This window comes from Berghia stephanieae, chromosome 3 (genome assembly GCF_034508935.2).
Source record: "Berghia stephanieae isolate SIO BIC M18660-M18661 chromosome 3, UCSD_Bste_1.3, whole genome shotgun sequence".
Taxonomy (NCBI): domain Eukaryota; kingdom Metazoa; phylum Mollusca; class Gastropoda; order Nudibranchia; family Aeolidiidae; genus Berghia; species Berghia stephanieae.
Window position 1 is genome coordinate 76,457,630 of NC_088362.1, and position 18,311 is coordinate 76,475,940.

Genomic DNA, 18,311 nt, shown 5'->3' on the forward strand with positions numbered 1-18,311 from the left:
CAAAGTTGAATGTAATAATTAAAACTTAATGTCATTAAAAAAACAAAAAAAAAAAAAACAAAAGGCAGCCCCCCCCCCCCCCCCCCCCCCCCAAAAAAAAAAAAATCAAAAATATCATTATTCTAAAAATCCAAATTTGACTTTGTCTGTGACTTATTTATAGCATTTTTATAAAAGATTATCTGGCATTCCTGATTTGCCCTTTTCACTTTTCATTCAACGGTTGAACATCGGTACGATCGATCAGTTCGATGTAACCATGGTTGTTGTTGAATCTTGAGGCTTTTCTTCCGTGTCCAAATCAATGATTAAATATATTGTTTCCGGATAAATTGACAGTCTCTTAAGTTAAGGTTTCAATCTGCTAACAGTCGTTGACACAGAAGAGAAAATGGTGAGTACAACAGTCTTACTTAAACTCTAATTTTAACTTTTTACTTTTCCTTCTTACTTCTTTTAAAATGTTGTTGTTGTCATTATTATTATGATCATCATCATCATCATCATTATCATCATTATTATTATTATTATTATTATTATTATTATTATTATTATATTATTATATATTAGACGTCTATCTTATTATTATTATTATTATTATTATTATATTATTATATTATTATTATTATTATTATTATTATTATTATTATTATTATTATTATTATTATTATTAGTCTAGAGATAGATAGATATTATTATTGTATTTTCCATTATGAATGGATTTCTTTACGCAGGTAAGTAAGTTGTGACAGATTCAATGTAATCTTTAGCAAGACACTGACTTCATGAGCTTGGGCTTGAGTTTGAGATGCAACTCAGCTCATGAAGTGAACCACACTTGATGTTCAGACTACAGTCATCCAGACGTCGTGTACCACTACCACACAACAAAAGTAGATAACCGGCCAGAACCCACTCATGAAGAGTGGTCGCCATTAGACAGACAAGTCTTATCGGGAGGACATCTGTAGTTTCGCAGCAGGCACTTTTATTTATATTACTTAATCTTTTAGCCATTATAATTATGGACTTTCAATTGGTTGCAATGTCCAATAAATATATTACTATTTAAGTTAAGTGTCATTTTTATAAGTGGTCTGATTTTTCTAATTTCAAAAACAATTTGCGGAGAGTTGGTTGTTCATTACAACTCCGGCCAAGCCATTATTACTTACTATGTTTCTCATCAGTTGCGATTTTGCAAGTGATGGGCAATGTTTTATCAGGCTATAGTATCTTTAGTTAGTAAATGTAATTTCTATTTTTTTTATTGCTGGCGGACATATGCCATTTTTTTTGTTTGATTCCTCCCAATAATACCATTTTTTGTGTCATGGAATGTACTTTTCATTCTTGGGTATTGGGTGGTTGTGAATTCCACATCACCGGTGGCTGATTATCCATTATTGCAGGATAAAAATATATCATCTGTCATTTTTTTTCCATCAAACAAAAGGCAGTATAATGCTTTTCCATCTAATGTAGCATACTTTATCAGTTGTGTGCACTTCAGCATCTCAAATAATTTATTTTCAGATGGGCCAAACCAAGTATTCAATCATTATCCATTTTAATTTTACATGGAACATCTCAAATCATCTCATCTTTATAAGTGCGGCTATGTGGTCTAGTGGTATGACACTCACCTTCAGATTGGAAGGTCCTGGGTTCAAATCCGACTCTGAGCGGCATAGAGTCCTTCAAAAAGGCTATTTACATGCAGTCTCTCACTGTACAAATGAGTACCTGGTCGTTAACAGCATTGTCTCTGTTTGAAAAATTGTAATTTTGCCTAACAAGGGTCACGTCTCGCCCTACATGTTAAGTGTTGCTGTTGGCTAGGGAATCCTTGTAAAGTGCTTTGAGCACATTTAGTTGATATTTCACTGTATAGGAAAGCTCAAAAAAAAAAGAAAAAAGCTCAAGTAGAGAGTGGTTATAGGCATCCTGAAGCCTGGGATCATAAAAATACTCATATAAAGGTGAAAGACTGAAACAATGGCTGTTCAGGTTTAAACTCTTCATCGTCCAGACTTTCCACGTCTCCCATCCTGATTTTGTCGGAGCCTCCTGATACTTTGTTATTTCTCCAGACTATAAATTTCCCTACAAAATCTTGAGGGATTTGAATCAGTCTGTATATTACTGAAGATTTACGAAATTTTAACTTTCATACCTTGCAATTAGATTCTGCTGAGCGCCTTTTGACTCTCTTGCGAGATGGGAAATTGTTTGGTATATAGCAAATGCAATAAATTCATCGGGGAATGGAATGCACCTTTCTTAGTTATTGAATTTAAAGATGTACTTGGCAACACCAAACCTAAAGTTCTACCTACTGTCATATCATTTTTCCGAGCTATTCCATGTAGTGATGCTACAAATGAAAGAAATTTTATTGTAGGAGAAATAATTTATGAGGAATTATGAGTATCAAGTCACTACAGAGTGTTATGATTTGGAAGCAAAAAAGGGGGCTTATGTTTTGAACAGAAGTTTTCAAATGAAACTTGTAAAAAATGTAAAGTTGCTATCAGCTAATTTGTAAGTGGAGATAGTAATCAATAGAAACCGCTTACATTTGAGAAGAGTGAGGGATTGGCTTAACTCGTTTTGTAAATAAATCATTGGATGATTGGTGTGTTATCGAGCATAATGAATGACAATAATGATAATGATAATAATAATAATGATGATGATAATCATCATCATAATGTATACTAAGTTATATTTGATTTGCTTTAAATTTTCATGATAATTAACAGTCTTATCGATCTCGGTTCCTTTGCTTGGGAAGCGAGTGCTCTACCATCTGAGCTATCGGGACCCCCAAATACTTGGTACAAGGAGTGACATCAATTTTTCTTTTCTTAGTAGATTTGAAGCTTTGTTGATAGATTATACTTTCATTTTACTTTTTCAAAAGCAACAACTATTTTTAATGTGCCACTCTTGTCTCAAGAAAAATTTAGAATGACAAATGTTGCAAGTTTTATTTAGTTTTATATCGATATTAAAACTACACCAGGGAATTTAGAACCTTAGAACTCTTTACAAAAATGCTGATTTTGCTGTGTCACCCAATTTTCCATTTCATGCATTGCTTTGAACACAAAAAGTGTATATTATTGCCTTATGAAGAAAGCCTTTTATTTAAAAATTAAATTATTGACATTTTTAATAAACTGGAATTTTATATTCAGTTCACCAGGATGTTGAATGTGTCAATAATAGACAGCATCTTTTAAGATTTATATTTAATTCAACAGCTGAATTGGGCTTAAAGGTGCGTTTCTACTCTCTCTTCCCTTCTGATATTTATGGAACGAGCACCTAAAGAAGCAATTGAAATAAAATGTCAAATGAAATTTACAAAAATTCTGGAAGCGTGGGGGGGGGGGGGGGGGGGAGTAGGTAGATTGATGGATGTATAGGGAGAAGGAATATGGAGAATAAGAGAGTGAGAGATATACAGGTTGGCAGATGGATAGATAGGGTGGTAAAAAAGAAAGAAAGATTGAGAGAGAGGGGTTGGGGGGGTGGGGAGGGGGGAGAATGCAGTCGCCAATGTTTCAAAAGTAGTAGTTGTGGTAACATTATTAATATTAGTCATAATTGTAGCAACATATTCGTCGTCCCCGTTGTGGTCGTAGCAGCAGCAGCAACAGTAGTAGTAGTAGTACGTAGTAGTAGTAGTCGTAGTAGTAGTAGTAGTAGTAGTAGTAGTAGTAGTAGTAGTAGTAGTAGAAGTAGCACTATCAGTCGCCAATGTTTTAAAAGTAGTAGTTGTGGTAACATTATTAATATTAGTCATAATTGTAGCAAGATATTCGACGTCGTAGCAGCAGCAGCAGCAGCAGTAGTAGTAGTAGTAGTAGTAGTAGTAGTAGTAGTAGTAGTAGTAGTAGTAGTAGTAGTAGTAGTACGCAGTAGTAGTTAGTAGTAGTCGTAGTAGTAGTAGTAGTAATAGTATCAGTAGTCTTAGTAGTAGTAGTAATAGTATCAGTAGTATAAGTAGTAGTAGTAGTAGTAGTAGTAGTAGTAGTAGTACTAGTGGTAGTAGTAGTAGTACTAGTGGTAGTAGTAGTAGTAGTAGTGGTAGTAGTAGTAGTAGTACTAGTGGTAGTAGTAGTAGTAGTAGTAGTAGTAGTAGTAGTAGTAGTAGTAGTAGTAGTAGTAGTAGTAGTAGTAGTAGTAGTAGTAGTAGTAGAAGTAGCACTATTACTACTACTAGTAGTAGTTGTAGTAGTAGCAGCAGCAGCAGCAGTAGTAGTAGTAGTAGTAGTAGTAGTAGTAGTAGTAGTAGAGTGGCAGTAAGCCAAAGCGTCAAATATACTTTAATCAGATACTACTCGCATCATATATAAAATACACCACCTCCCTCCTAAGACCCCAATACTCATTATACACACTCGCACATCACACAAACACACACATACACAACTCATTTACAAACACACGAGGACATGAGAGAGAGAGAGAGAGAGAGAGAGAGAGAGAGAGAGAGAGAGAGAGAGAGCGAGCGAGACCGTGCCCAAAGCGCTTTACAAGGAGTCCCTGTCCAACAGCAACATTTAACATTTAGGACAGGACATGACGCTTGTAAAGGGATATTATATTTTTTTTCGGACAGAGACAACGCTGTTAACGGCCGGGTACTCATTTTACACCTGAGTACGGTGAGAGAATGAGTAAAGAGCCTATCCCAAGGACTCAACTATGCGCCGAGCGAGGCTCGAACCCAGGACCTTCCGATCTGAAAACGAGTGTCATACCACAAGACCACATAGATAAATAGATACATACAAAGGTAGGTAGATCGTTAGATATCTGGATGGGTGGATGGATGAGTGAAAAGATTTGAATCTGAATGTTACTCGGAAGTCGCGACTCAATTCTGAGTATTTGTATTCGAGGAGTTGTTGAATGCGACACTCACTGTTGGTGTAAAGGCCGAAACATTTTGATAATCTGCGCTTGAAGATGTCTAAATCTTTTGTGCTCACACATGAATTGGGTAGAACGTTCCCGTCTTTGATAATGCGGGGTGTAAAGTGTAAATGAATATTTGAAGATGTTTGTGTTTGCAGATTGGTGTTTTAGTGCTTTTCTTTGAGTGCGTGATTTTCGTTGTATGTCTAGTTGTCCTGGTGAGATGGCCGTAAATTTGTTTGTGATTTTGAACATAAAAGTGAGGTTTTTTTTCCCCCCGAAATGCTGATTTTCTTGGAAAAGAGGAGGATGCTTTTTATTCTTGCATTATATTTTCTGCTTTGTTTGGCGCTATATATATCCTTGTACATTCATATCTTTTGAGATCAAGAGTTTAGCAGCGTTTTAATTCTCGTACCGAGTTGTTATCTCAGCCTTTTTTATTAGGGACTCAGCCTGATGATGCTTCGTGTTGTCCCCCCCCCCCCCCTCTCTCTCTCTCTCTCTCTCTCTCTCTCTCTCTCTCTCTCTCTCTCTCTCTCTCTGTGTGTGTGTGTGTGTGTGTTACTATGTATTTGGGATTTATTTTATACAGGTGTTAAAGGCAACAGAGAAAATTGTAGGTACTGTCACTAAATAGTAGAACACATCTATAAAGAGCAACCCCGTAAAGAAAAATAATAGTTCTTTCTGTTAGCAGCTATCTAATGTCGTGAACTAATAAGAGGGAAAGATGGGGCACAGACAGGCGTTCGTCCTTTCAATTTATTCTTTTAAGCATGTTCATTATAAGTGTCCTGTACTTACCCAACATGCACTCGATGTCATCGAGTAACTGATAATAATAATAAAAAAAAGAATTTGCCAGTCATAAAATTTTTATTGTCTGTGTTGATGTAAACTTTGGCAGTTGTAACGGACACATCATGTCGTTAGTACGTAAAGCGCCAACCAATGCCACAAACGCAGCTTAACTTTACACACGTTAAAGGAATGTACATAGACGTCTATATAGAAAAAATTATGAATAACGTTTTGTGGTTTTTTTTTTTTTTTTTGTTGTTGTTTGTTTTGTTTTAATTAATTTATTTTTGAAATTGTGTTTTGTTTCTTAGGGTAAAAGTACCAAAAGAAAACAAAGCCCGGGGGGGGGGGGGGGGGGGGATTTTAAATATTTCAACTTTAAGTCTAACGTCATTTTCAAGGCGATGCTTCCTGTTATAGGCCGTCTGTGAATTGACTACATGGGATAAAGCGGACAAAACTCCAGAAGCGATAAAATATACCTTTTTTTTTAGCCTTTTGGTAATGGTTATGTTTGATTTGTTGTTTTGTTTGTTTTTGTTGGGTTTTTTTTTGTCTTTTATTTTTTGTTTGTGTGGGTTTATTTTTTGTTTTGTGTGTGTGTGTGTGTGTGTGTGTGTGTTGTTTTTTTTTTGTGCGTTATTTTGTTGGATTTTTTAAAATTCTTATATCTTGATATTAGATTTGCTATCGTAGTATTACGAAAGAACAAGTGTCATAAGTGCAATGAGTAATTTATACCACTTAGCCAGATGATATTACTTTGGCCAACAACTTCGAAAGCACAGACATGGTGTTCAGTGATGGGAAATTGTGTGAGCACCATAGATTTGTACAAGATGTTTAACGAGCGGCTTTTTGGGTGCAAGATAATACTCAACTCCTCTCCACTTTAAGTCAAGATATTTAGTTGTGCTTAATCTGTGTCAGTATGGTAAATTGCTTCTTTTCTTTCTTATAATGCCCGCGCTCTTAATGTGCTCATTATATTATCTTGCAAAAAGCCAGCGTTCAATAGAAGAAAATAATCTTTATGTACATTTTGTATTTTAGATATATAGTTATGTTCTTATGCGCTGGCAGGACGAGCATAGTTGTTTAGTCGCTCAGGTCCAAAGGTCGTGTGTTCTTATCTTGATGTTAACTTTTCAATTCGTCAGCGAAGTTGACGGTATAGAGGGAACGAAGTTTACGTCATTCAGCTCTTTGTTATTGTTTCTTGACAGCCATTTTTGTGATTAGTTCTCACTAAATTATATCAATCAGACTATAAACGTTCAAGGTCACACACATTTTTGTGTGTTGGTACGTTATAGACTCGGGCCTCTAAGGCGAAAAGGCTATCAGTATTCTCTAACGAAACCTGATAGTGTATAATTTCCCAATGAAGTGTTGTGAGCTTTGTTGAGTGTCTCTTTCATTGTTTATTGTGTGTATTTTAGCCATTGTGATGCAGTCGTTTATCCCACTACACACGACACGGGATCAAAGTTTGTTCTGTTTCCTCAGTTAGTAGTTCAATGAAGTAGAAGAAGAATAATTCTTCTTCTTTTTCCTTTTCTTCTTCTTCTTCTTCTTCTTCTTCTTCTTCTTCTTCTTCTTCTTCTTCTTCTTCTTCTTCTCCTTCTCCTTCTTCTTCTTCTTCTTCTTCTTCTTCTTCTCCTTCTGTTCCTCATTTTTCTCCTCCGCAGCCCCTTCCTCCTCCCTTCCATCGCCTTTCACCTCCACCTCCGCCTCTTCTTTTAGCACTTCTTCATAATCATCATCATCATCATCATCATCATCATCATCATCATCATCATCATTGTCCCACCACCAGAATCATCACCACTATCATCATCATGGTTATCATCAACAACAACTTCAGTGGAAGCAGTAACAACAACGACAAGAAATAAAATGTTTATATATTATTATTACCACAAACAGTTGAATGTTTCAAATATTTAGGCTTCAATGTAACATCCAATGGAAAATCAGATTGTGAAATAAAGAAAAGAATAGGTATGGCGAAGAATGCATTCAACCAGCTGCATACAATTATGAAAAACAGGAATATTAGCATGAAAACAAAAATCAAAGTCCTGGATTGCTATGTACTGTCTGTGCTGCTATATGGTTGTGAGAGCTGGACCATAAACAAGACCATGGTTAAAAGACTGGAGGCAGTGGAAATGTGGTTTTACAGAAGAATGATGAGGGTGTCATGGATGGAAAGGAAAAGAAATGAAGAAATTTTAGAAATGGCAAACAGAAAAAGATCACTGATAACAAAAATCATCAAACGCCAAATGGAATTTTTAGGACACATTATCCGCCACCCTGGTTTGGAAATACTCGCCTTGACTGGAAAGATGAATGGAAAAAGAATAAGAGGAAGACAAAGAATAACGTATTTGAAAGGGATAAGAACTTGGACAGATGAAGCTGAGAAAGGTGGCGCTGCTTTAATAGAATTGGCAAGAGATAGATCAGCTTGGCGGAAGATGACCTCCGACGTCTGCTTCAGATATGGAACTACATGAGATGAGACCACAAACAGATTAATCTTTCTGCAATCATATTACTTTTTAAAAAATAAAATCTCAATTTAATTGATCACTCTCCCTTCTTTCTGCAACAACCCCTTGCTTTGGAATAGTGTGATACCCTGACCACTTGAGCACAGTCCCTAGCCGTTCCGTTTTTGTCTACATCCCATGTACCAAGTGTAAACCAACTATGGATATACCATCATTACTGCTGCTAACCAGTTTCCTTCTGGGTGTCAGTATCATCACCAGTGTGGAAGCTAAAAAGAAAAGGGGTAAGTGCAGATGATTGCCGTTTTTTAAAAAAGCCCCTTATTTAGTGCACTTTTAAAGTCCCCCACAGTCTCAATAGATTCCGTTCACAGTGCAGCATTTATCTGCCTGCAGGTCATATATGTAGTACCTAATTCCCATATTTCCTAGGGAAATAAAGTAATATTCTGTTTATTTATGCTCACTCCTTGTGACAAGCAGGCTTGAGAAAAGCATGCTCTTAGCCAGGCACAAGACCTTGCTTATTATAAGTCTATTTTGAATTTCGTGATAAATAAATACCCTAGTGTCCCAGTAGGAAAAGAATTGCATTTTAGGGAGGAAATGGCCAGTAATGAAGTTGACAATGAGAAGGACAAAAGGACAAAATTGGAATTAACCTACCTCATTAAAAAAAAACCAACAAAAAAAAAACAAAAAAAAACGTACATAAATTATAGATAATGAAAGAACCAAAAACAAAAAAAAAAAAGTAACAAGGCAAAGCATCAATTTAAAGACATGTTGAGAACTTTTCTCCTCTATCTGTATTTTAAACGTGATTTGTTAAGATTTTGGCTGTTTTTTTGTTATTGGCTGAAGGAGGGTTTTGAGCTCAAAACATTTCGTGTTTAGTATTATTTTTTTTCTTTTTTGAAGAATTTTGAAGAATATTCTTACTTTTTACACGCCACAGCTTCCAGCAGTATCAATTTGGAAATGTAGTATAATAGTAACCAGTGGCAGTCTCAAACGCGTACTAATAACTCTTATGTGATAAATGTAGTTTTTCTAAATCAACTTAATCTATTATAAACTGTAAAGTAATATGTGATAAATATATTAACATTTATATTTCATGCTGCTCAATTTGATATTTAGTTTCCATAGACAGACTAATAAGATGAAATTAGAGAATGGAAAGAACGTGGAGTAAAAATCAATTCTTCACCTTTTATTTTATTTTGCTCAGGTTGCAAGTACCTCAGGAATTCTGGTTCTTTTGGCAGGTGTGATGGTGATGGCTATAAGCATAAGACATTGCAGCTATCACCTGGCTCATTGCGAAGATGTCCTCCCACTAAAGACGTTGTCAAAAATTGTAAGAGCAAGAAGCGGAAAATGAAAAACAAGAGGAAGGGAAGGAGGGGTCGGAAAGGTAGGTGACGTGTGATCATGATAGAACAATAATGACCTACTGTGTCAAAATGGAAATATGTGACCCATTGTCTCAAAACGGTATTAGTCGTGATGACACAGATGAGATGCTAAAAAGTCCAAGATAAAGCTAAAATGATCAAAAATTTGAATTTTTTTTTCCCTTTGTCATTCTGAAATACTGTAATCATTCTATTCAATAAAACATTTAAACACAGCCTAAGTCTGGTGCTTTTGGCCATAAATTTGTCAACATCTTAGTAACCCTGACATAATACTATTTTGAGGCAAAGGGTCACATATGTGAAAGTTAATGGTGAAATGATCAGAAATGTGAAAGTTTGGGTTCAAGCACTTCAAGAGGTTATATCTGTTATACTCGATAAAATGATTTCATAATTCAATTTTCAGCATTAATGCCATTCTGACAAAATACCATTTTGAGATGCTGGGTCACATGATTGTCATTGAAACAAATGTGTAGTGAAGTGTGGTTATAATATTAAAGAATGACAAGATTTTCAAGACAAGATTATTGGGTGCACAAACACAAACACACACTCTCTTTCACTCACACACACACACACACACATACACACACACACACACACACACACACACACACATCCACAATCGTTTTTTTTCTCTCCCCACCCAATAAATTGAAATGTCACAGTCTTCAGCACCTCTTTATTATTATTATTATTATTATTATTATTATTATTATTATTATTATTATTATTATTATTATTATTATTATTATGGTTGTTGTTGTTGTTGTTGTTGTTGTTATAAATTAATGTTTCAACATCTAAATCGCCCCAACACAATTACTGTTTGAGATGGTGGGTCACATATTTATCTAAATCTCACATTGCCTGTAAAATAAGAGCTTATAACTATAACTTTGGATTTCACCCACCCATAGGTTGTGTTTACATGAACAAAGACTGGTCGCCATGTGATGAGGCTACCAAGACGAGACAGAGAGAGAGGATTTTGATGTCTGGGAATCCTAAAAGTTGTCATCCAAAAAAAATTGTCACCAAAAAGTGTAAGAAAGGTACGTCTTCCTCCCCCGCCCCACTCCCACACACTACCTTTCTGCTGATGTTCTATATTTTATAAGAAATATTACCAATTATTGATTATTGAATGCATCTGATCAATCCGCATTTTAGCAAACATTGGAGATAAACTAATTTTTAAGTTTTAGAAATTATAATCTTATTTATCACTGATTTTTGCTAGATTGTTGAGAGTGTTTGCTATTCAAATGAGGCATATACATCTTTTGAATATTTTTTTTTTACCATAAATGAATGCTTGAGCTGGGTTTGAGTACATAGTTAAAGTTTGTAAAATATACCCTGTTGAACTAGATTATTATTTCCAATCTATGTTGATAGAGTCACACTCGTGTAGCAGTAAGGTCTTGTAATCACAATATGACCTAAACCTAAAAGCAACATTGACAGCAACAATGATAATACTGATTATATTTATCACAAGTGTAACTAAATGACCAGCTGCCATATTTATTGACAATAAAGATCTATTATTATTATTATTAAAACACTATGAATAAACTTTGTGGACATTTTCTAACTTATGACAGTTTTACAGGACCTTGACAACCAACAGCTTCAACATGGTGCATCCAACTGCGATCTTCAAGGCTTTTTCAGTTTCAAAATTCTCTCTTTCGTTTTTTATTCTGTAATCCAAAAAGACATATTGTAAAGTTAGCCCAATTTTTCTTTCATTATTTACAACTTCATTCCTTTAATTTAAAAATAAATGTCTCGTCTCTTCGCCTCGTCAGATTGCCGATATATCCGGGGTGAGTGGAGTGAGTGCGACATTGTGACAAATAGCCGGAATCGAACCTTGGATCCCAAGCCTGGCAGTCTCCCACAATGTGAGAGTAAAGTACAAACCAAACCCTGCTTTGTTGGGGCTGGTAGCAAGATGGGAAGGCCAACCAGTAAGTCCCAGTCCTTAAAAGTTAACGCCAACCTGGATGTTTTCATTTAAAATACTTTGATAAAAATTACTTGACTTTTGTTAATGTATGTGATTGTCAGATTGTTTGATTGACGTCTATTTACATTTGGTTACAAACTCTGTAGCACGTTAACAGGTGAGGGTTTTTTCACTGTAAATGCAAACATGTTGATATTGTCATTATGATCTATACTATCTTTATGGCTATATATTGTGCATGGTTACCAGCATCTTTTTCTTTTACAGTTATTGTTTGTATGGAAAGGTTCAATCATAAAAACCTGGTTTAAAATTAGCATTGTGATTCTCTTCTGGCGTCTCTCATATCTTTGGCCCATTTTACAGTGTGAATTTTTTTTTTACTAAATGTAAAAGCATCATGAATTTGGGAGAACTATGATTGAAATTAGATACAAAATACTCAAGTTGAGTTAAAGCAACTAATTGGCAAGTAAGGGAACTATCACTGGTTTTTAAAGAAATATGACAAAGTGTTTACAGAGCTAAAGCATAAAATCTTCCCAGAAGTAATCTCCTTCAACATGTTTTACCTTAAATTGTTGTTAAGATCACATTTTTGCAAATGATGTAATGACACAGGTTTTACTTAAATATTTCAAAATTTTGTAAATGATTTTAAACAGAGAAGATGAGTGCGACAAAATATTTTTATTTTATCCTCTTTTCCAACTACTTTGATCCAGAGTGCCGTTATAAGTTTGGTCATTGGAATGTCTGTGATTCACGGACCAACACGATGACACGCGAGATGACTTTAAGACGAGGTGACCCCAATCTCTGTAAAAGGACTGTTCAACTCACACGCAAGTGTCGATTGGGTAGGTTCATCTTGTTTTCCTTTAACCTTTTGAGATATTGATATTAATTTTCAAGTGTTATTCTCTTTTTTTTTTAATCTGTGATTAACTATCATCAAGTATTTTATCTGTCTAGTTATTAGTATTAATATTTCAAACAGGCTAAATATATTCTTGACAATAAATTATATTAGCAGTTAATAGCATTTGTTTTAAAAGAAAAGACCATATTACACTGAAATGACCTAAAAAGGGTGAAAGCACCATAGAAACACTTTAAAAAAATTAAAAAATTTCACTCCTTTTATCCAATTGATTTGTTTTTTAATCCCCATTTATTCAAGATTGCTTTTATAAAGCAAGATAGCATGTCTAATTTTATATTAAATGAATGATTACATCATTCTAGAATGCTGTGTGATGTAAAGTCAGTTGTCCAGACACCACGCTAACAAAAAATATGATCATAATTTTAAAAATGATTTTTTCATTACCCATTTATATTTAAGCATTATATTTTTGAAATTACATAAAGATTTATGTTGAGACGATAATTGCGGTATACATAATTCAAACTTTCGTTTGTCCAGCTTGTAAGTTTCGTCGAGGTAAATGGTCATCATGTGACAAGATGACTCGGCTGATGATGCGTGTTGATACCCTGATGAGAGGAGACCCAAATAAATGTGAGAAACAAAGAACTATCACCAAGAAATGTCGCAAACCTAGTGAGTATGTTAGGAATCATTCCACATGGATAGCACTTGTCACCCGATCTAATACTATTAAAGAGAGATTTTTTTTGGGTTTTTTTTTAATTTAGTAAGTATTCGTGCTTATTTCATGATCTGAAGATCTTACAAGTTATTGTTAATGACTTGCTCACATGTCATTAATGCTTACACAAATATGCAAATTGTTAGCCATCCATGACTTTACACTGTTCAGTTGTCCTCTTGTTTATCTCTGTAAGTGAGGCTACCAAATTTACTTTATATTTGGACTTGTTTCATGCTTGTTGATATTATTAATTTCCTCAGTCTTCTTCCTTTTCTTCTTCTTCTTCTTCTTCTTCTTCTTCTTCTTCTTCTTCTTCTTCTTCTTCTTCTTCTTCTTCTTCTTCTTCTTCTTCTTCTTCTTCTTCTTCTTCTTTTATTATTATTATTATTATTATTATTATTATTATTATTATTATTATTATTATTATTATTATTATATTATTATTTTATTATTATTATTATTATTATTATTATTATTATTATTATTATTATTATTATATTAATATTATTATTATTATTATTATTATTATATTATTATTTTCATTATTATTATCAATCATTATTATTATTATTATTATTATTATTATTATTATTATTATTATTATTATTATTATTATTATTATTATTATTATTATTATTATTTATTATTGTTATTATTATTATTATTATTATTATTATTATTATTATTATTATTATTATTGAAATTGCGCATCAATAAGAATGAGATTATATGTCAATTCTTTTAATATCCATGACACAGAATGTAAGTACAGTATCAGTGCCTGGACTGAGTGCTCTGACAATAAGAGGACTCGTTTTAAGACATTGGAGAAGGGAGATGTTAATGAATGCACACCCAAGAAAACCATTGTCAAGCCTTGTGTTGACGAAAATGGCAAAGGTAGGAGTTAACTTGCTTTGTATTATCACAATCATTTTTCAAGAAATTTGAGATCAGTTTGTATATTGAGTGAGTAAAAAAATTTAGGGCCAGAACTTTGATGACATTAAACTGATTAAAGAACAGCCAGTGTATGTCAAAAATTAGATATACATGTGAAATAAATATATTTTAACTTTTGTGCTAAGTTATTATAAAATCGAACAAAAAATGGACAGACAAAAACGGGAATTGTAAATATCTTTTCGATACTCAAATATTACATAAAATATTGAGTGTTACTCATGGTTACTAATTCTTTGATTTTCTTTAGTTTCATTTTAAAAGAGTGGCAATTTAGAAAACTGGCAACCTGTAGACAATTGAAATTACCTACATTCCTTCTTGATTTTGATTTTAAGAATTTTATCTTAAATAAAATTATTGAACAAAAGCGCTTGTTTCTTTATCTTACAATTTACCTAACAAAATAATATACAGAATTGAATGACTATATTTTTCACAGCTCGTTGCTTCTTTGGGAAATGGGGAGAGTTTGGACCCTGCACCAACGGTGTAATGACGAAACAGAGGGCTCTACTCCAGGGAGGGGTGGAGTGTGAAAGGAGGGCAGTAGTCACCAAGGCCTGTGATAACTAGCTGATGGAGTAGATGGCTGTCATACACACAGATATGTTAATCAAATTCTGATTTTTGACTAGACCAGTTTAATGAGAGTTGAATGGACATGAGAATGAAAATGTGTTAGTTGCATTTCAATCTTTCATCCATCCATTGAATTAACAAGCCCTTATATGTCTAACAAGCTTGAGTTTTTATACCATTCTAACTTTTGATCAATCAAATAAATAAGTTGTCATTTTAATTCAGTATTGTCACAAATATTGACGAATATTTCATTAATAATGTTTAAAAGATTATAATGGAACGAATAAAAATTGTCAGTCTTGTAACCTAGGTGACTGGGTTCAAATCTTTTCAAGGTTTGATTATAATATTTTTAATGCTATATTATTATCATCCCAATACTTTTATCATCGTGTTTTTTTTACTTCTTTTAAAAAAAATATTACAAATACATTGCCCAAAGAATCTTGTGGCTACTCAGGCCAAATATCCCATATTATCCTGTTACTATCTTGGCAATGTAATAATTCCCAATCGATTAATGTAGAAACGTAATTCATTGGAAACTTAATAAAAGTCAACAAAATGTGTTAACCAAAGATTTAGTTTATTTTGTAATGTTTGATAGAACTATAAATCAAAATTTTATTTTTTATTATTATTATTTTTTATTTATAAGAAATGATTAGAAATCTTTTCAATAAAAATATTATAGTCAATTGTGAATTGGACAGACAATTCGATTAGAAATTGAAATGGTAGATATTATTATTATTATTATTATTATTATTATTATTATTATTATTATTATTATTATTATTATTATTATTATTATTATTTACATTATATCCCTGTTTTCAGATTCAAATCGGGAGTCATATGAGCTTTCATTGTTTAGAATACGAATATGAATTGAAAAGGTAGATATGATTTACATTATTGGAGTATTGAGATCAGATTCACCTTAAGTGTTTATTAAAATTGTTTTTATCTCTGGAAAGATGAAAGATGCCCACTTATTTTGTGGATACAAGATCACAATTTTACTTTTTGATGATAAGATTATATGTTCCCGTGGTTTTTTAAATGTAGTCGTTTTTCGCCTCTATTAGGTTAACATTGAAGTCAAACTGTCAGAAAAATGTTTTTAAGAATTAAAAGTTAGCCCTTTCACATTATCATAATAATACCTGACTAATCTTAGATGGAAATTAAAAGAATTATTGAAATACTGATGATGCCAATATAAATCGCATATCATCAATATGATGGAAATTACTCCATTTTAAATGCAAAAAAGAATTGAGGAATCACATTTTTTGGTTCAATTATTGACAAACCATCTTTTTTTCTTCTAAATTTGTCATAAGTATCTTTTGAAAAAACATTGTAAATATCATAGTCTGTTTTAATTTTCTTCATAAATATTACCAAAAGCAATTTCGCAAATATACGCAAAATATATATTAAAGCAGAGAAACTCCACATTTTTAAATAGTTATTACAATTCAATTGTGAGTTGACTTGTTTTTCCTTTTGTTTTGTCAGGTTGATCGTTTGTTTTTAATTTGCTTTTGTTTGTAACTCTTAGTTGTTTTTGTTTTTGTATTTGATATGTACTTAAAATCATGTACTTAATACTTTTTGACCATTGATCATTAGTAAGATGAATCAATTGAGTTCAAGTTTCTACTTTTATATCAAGTCACATGTTATTTAACTCCTTGCTTATGATTCCCACATGCCCTATATATCTAGTGTGATAATGACTTCTTTTGGGTCAATTTTTCAGTTTGTTATTAATCTTTCTGTTTCTTTTTTTTTTTTTTTAATTTATGTGTATTGTGATCTAGATACACTGGCAATGTTAGGATTTCATTGATTGATCGGTGGCATTAGTAATGGTTTTTTTTAAAAAAGAAAATATTTCATGACTTTGCTGGGTCAGAGATTCTATTAAATCGGAGTTTCTTATATCTAGGCCGTACTGTATGTCAATCATTCCATTTATATAATAGTACCAGTCTGGGAAATATGTGGGTGAAGATTGTTGGGTTTTTTAAAAATCAATGTGTTGAAATATTACATATTTGTGATTAATCGTTTTATAAGTAATATTCAATGGTAAAGTCAATTCCAAAAAGTGATTTTAAAGTTAAGATGACCACAAATATAAAATTCTAGTTTTGTCACCTTAAAAGATTAAATTTATTTTGGCGAATAAAGCATAAAGAACTTTCCCCAAGTCTCATTATTTTGAATAAAAATTCAGTTTTTAGCATCAGAATCACCCAGACATAAAATCATTTTTAGGTGGCAGGTCACTATTTTCAAAGTGTGCCAAAGACTGTCTTGGTTATGCAATCTCTGTCCACTTTATTAATTTTCTATATTATTACTCTTTAAAAAATAAAAATTCATTAATTCATTTTCTTGACATGCATATAGGTTCAATATCTATTGTAAATACAGTGAAAGTGGTAGATCATAGATTTCAATTCCTGCACTTAATATATTTTTTAATGGCAGGTAAAGGCTTCAAAGAAAACATCTTATGGAGAACTGGATCTCTTGTTTCAAGACCTGAACTTTTCAACACTTTTAAAGATTACGTTTTAAAGAATGTTTATATCAGCCCAAAAATCTCAAAATCTCAAATCCCTAGCAAATGTTGAAATTTTAAGGTTTTAAAAAAAAGAATTGAGATAAAAAATGATTGATAAATAAAATGACATCCAACTATTATGAATTGTGGTTGTTTTAGTCTCGAGAAATATATATATGATTAGGAGAGACCATTATTGACAATTAGACAATGGTCAAAAGCTGAATATGATATTTCTGGCAAAAGAAAGAAAACAAAATTATTTTGGAAGGATTTCAACATGCTCCACGCAACACTGAATTTGTTAAATGTTTATCATCTGTATGGTGATATATTTAGTTTGCCAACGATGAGGTTCCTTGTGTGTGTGTGTGTGTGCGCGTGCGCGTTTGTGTGTGTATGTATGTTTGTGTCGATTAATTAATGAAAAATTAATTATGTTGGGTTTTATTTTTTTTTTGGGGGGGGGGGGGGGAGTTTTAATAACAAATCTTTATCTGGCTTCGCCTCTTACATTGCTTGATATTCTGCCACAATTCTACAACATTTTATTTCAAGTATCATACAAAAGGTGTTCATTCAATTATTCCATTTTTTATTGTATTGGATTTTTATATTACCATAATTTTTTGTTCTGCTTTATGTAACATGATTGTTTTTAATCTTTTTTATATTATTATTATTATTATTATTATTATTATTATTATTATTATTATTTTTATTATTATTACAGTCCACTCCGCTTAATTGCACACCTTCGGGAGTTCGGGTTAGTGTGTCGAATAAGCAGAGTGTGCGATTAAGCGGAGAAGCTAAAAATAACATCTAAGCACCAGTTTTCATATGCCATTCATATAGGACCTTTCCCTCTGAGTTTTCACGGGCTTAGGACAGTCT

General features: G+C 32.8%; 1 protein-coding gene across 1 annotated transcript; it reads left to right on the top strand.

Annotated features, from left to right (window-relative positions):
- Nucleotides 1–200: 200 nt before the first annotated feature.
- On the top strand, nucleotides 201–15,343 carry LOC144968475 (uncharacterized). Its single transcript, XM_078906884.1, has 9 exons — nucleotides 201–394; nucleotides 8,378–8,542; nucleotides 9,493–9,678; nucleotides 10,606–10,740; nucleotides 11,503–11,664; nucleotides 12,389–12,523; nucleotides 13,093–13,230; nucleotides 14,042–14,182; nucleotides 14,688–15,343. Exons 2-9 carry the CDS (start codon nucleotides 8,458–8,460, stop codon nucleotides 14,819–14,821), a joined length of 1,116 nt encoding a protein of 371 aa, XP_078763010.1. The 5' UTR covers nucleotides 201–394; nucleotides 8,378–8,457; the 3' UTR covers nucleotides 14,822–15,343.
- The last annotated feature ends 2,968 nt before the right edge of the window (nucleotides 15,344–18,311 follow it).

What these genes read in the sequence shown, in the direction of transcription:
- LOC144968475 (XM_078906884.1), top strand. Translation starts at nt 8,458, where the DNA reads ATGGATATACCATCATTACTGCTGCTAACCAGTTTCCTTCTGGGTGTC. An exon ending in CAAGATGGGAAGGCCAACCA is followed by an intron (nt 11,665 to 12,388) that starts GTAAGTCCCAGT and finishes ACTTTGATCCAG; the next exon opens with AGTGCCGTTATAAGTTTGGT. An exon ending in CAAGAAATGTCGCAAACCTA is followed by an intron (nt 13,231 to 14,041) that starts GTGAGTATGTTA and finishes TCCATGACACAG; the next exon opens with AATGTAAGTACAGTATCAGT.